Source organism: Galeopterus variegatus, unplaced genomic scaffold (assembly GCF_000696425.1).
Source record: "Galeopterus variegatus unplaced genomic scaffold, G_variegatus-3.0.2 Scaffold2828, whole genome shotgun sequence".
Lineage (NCBI taxonomy): Eukaryota > Metazoa > Chordata > Mammalia > Dermoptera > Cynocephalidae > Galeopterus > Galeopterus variegatus.
This window is the reverse complement of record NW_007728939.1, coordinates 21,402-22,909: the sequence shown is the minus strand read 5'-3', so window position 1 is coordinate 22,909 and position 1,508 is coordinate 21,402. Positions and strand designations below refer to the sequence as shown.

General features: G+C 38.2%; 1 protein-coding gene across 1 annotated transcript in view; it reads right to left on the bottom strand.

The window, feature by feature from the left end:
- Positions 1-1,508, bottom strand: part of LOC103599019 (usherin-like) — a 160,683-nt gene that overhangs the window by 154,313 nt on the left and 4,862 nt on the right. The window contains exon 4 of the mRNA XM_008583091.1: positions 710-908. Coding sequence (XP_008581313.1) covers positions 710-908 — 199 coding nt within the window. The remainder of the gene's footprint in view (positions 1-709; positions 909-1,508) is intronic.

Sequence of the window (1,508 nt, the reverse complement as noted above, 5' to 3'; positions counted from 1 at the left end):
AAGTCTATGACGAAAATAAAACAAAGGGAAGTGGTGGTGTGTTAGAGAAGCTGTTCCAGACTGGGTAAGTCGGAAAATGCTTTTCTTCTCTTCGGAAGTGACATTCAAGCTAAAACATGTTAATTATTATTATAATCACTACTCGCAATTATCTAGCATCATACTACTGTACTGTACTATTGTTATATTATTAAAGCAAATTATAATAACCAATGTTATAATAAATAATAAAAATAATATAATTACTATTAATTAACAGTAATAATAACAAATAGTCACAACCGGTCAACTGCCAACTAGTTCTGTATATTAATTACCATTTAGCAGACAAATGTTAGCCTCTGGCTGATTTTCCCCTGCCTTCCAGTACAATCTTGGCTCTCCTAGTCCCATTACCTATGAGTATATCCTTGGGGAATGGAAATGCATCTTACTGTTTGTTTGAAAAAAATAGTTAATACTGATGCAAAAACCCTACACATAATGCATATCAAAGCCAAATATAAATTATTTCTGAAGTTATCTGCTGTTGTGGCTTATTGCTGCCAGTGTGGGCTCTTCTATTAGCATGGATAAGTGGGACCTGACCATATGTCAAGAGAACACGTCCTTTTGAAGTGACCTCATATATCAAACACACACCCCTGGGATGCTTTGCCCCCCCAACCACAACGACAGACTCCTCCAGTAGGTTTTCCTTTTTTTTCACCTGTGACCGTATGCTGCCTCCTGTCAGTGGTGTCAGTGTAGATGAGACCTTTCCCAACCTGCCTGAGCTGGTACTCTTTAATGACACCATTTGGTTTTTCAGGGACACTCCAGCTCAGATGCAGAGCCTCTGCACTTGGGGCTGTGATGCTTGGTAGCAGGATGCTCTCCGGAACTCCTTGGGTAGTGGCTGCAACTATCTGAAAACACAGGAATTAAACAGCAATTTATTGTAATAGTACACTAGGTATCCTGATCAATGAGAATGTCACTTTTGTTTTAAAATGTTGTTGTCTGGCCTGGCATATCATTAGCAGGGGCCTGGAGAAGCAGTCCTCTTTTTTTATTCTTTCCCTCCCATCCTATTTAAACAATGAAATCTGACCTTGAATACATTACATAAGTCTCAGACTACCATTTATCACAACAGGTTCAACAACAATTTTGACGGCAGAGTGCGGCTCTTGGTTTAAACAAGTAAAATCTGGCTGGCAGACTGTCTTACTAGAGAACTCTTGATAACTGTCCTCCATATGGCCCATCAGTGTCTTTGCATTTTAACAGCCTGATTTTGTACATTTTAAGCACCAGTAAATATGGAGCAAAACCCACATCTGAACTTGCTTGCATATAATATGCTTTGAAAGATATAAATGGACAGACTTTTCTGTGACACCCAAGATGACATTATAGTGTCTGCACCAGTGTTCTAGAAAAAGAACCAAGTGAGAAGAAAAAATGACAAATCAACGAATTATTTAGTCAATATTGTCAAAATATAGTTTTGAATAAAAACTGGC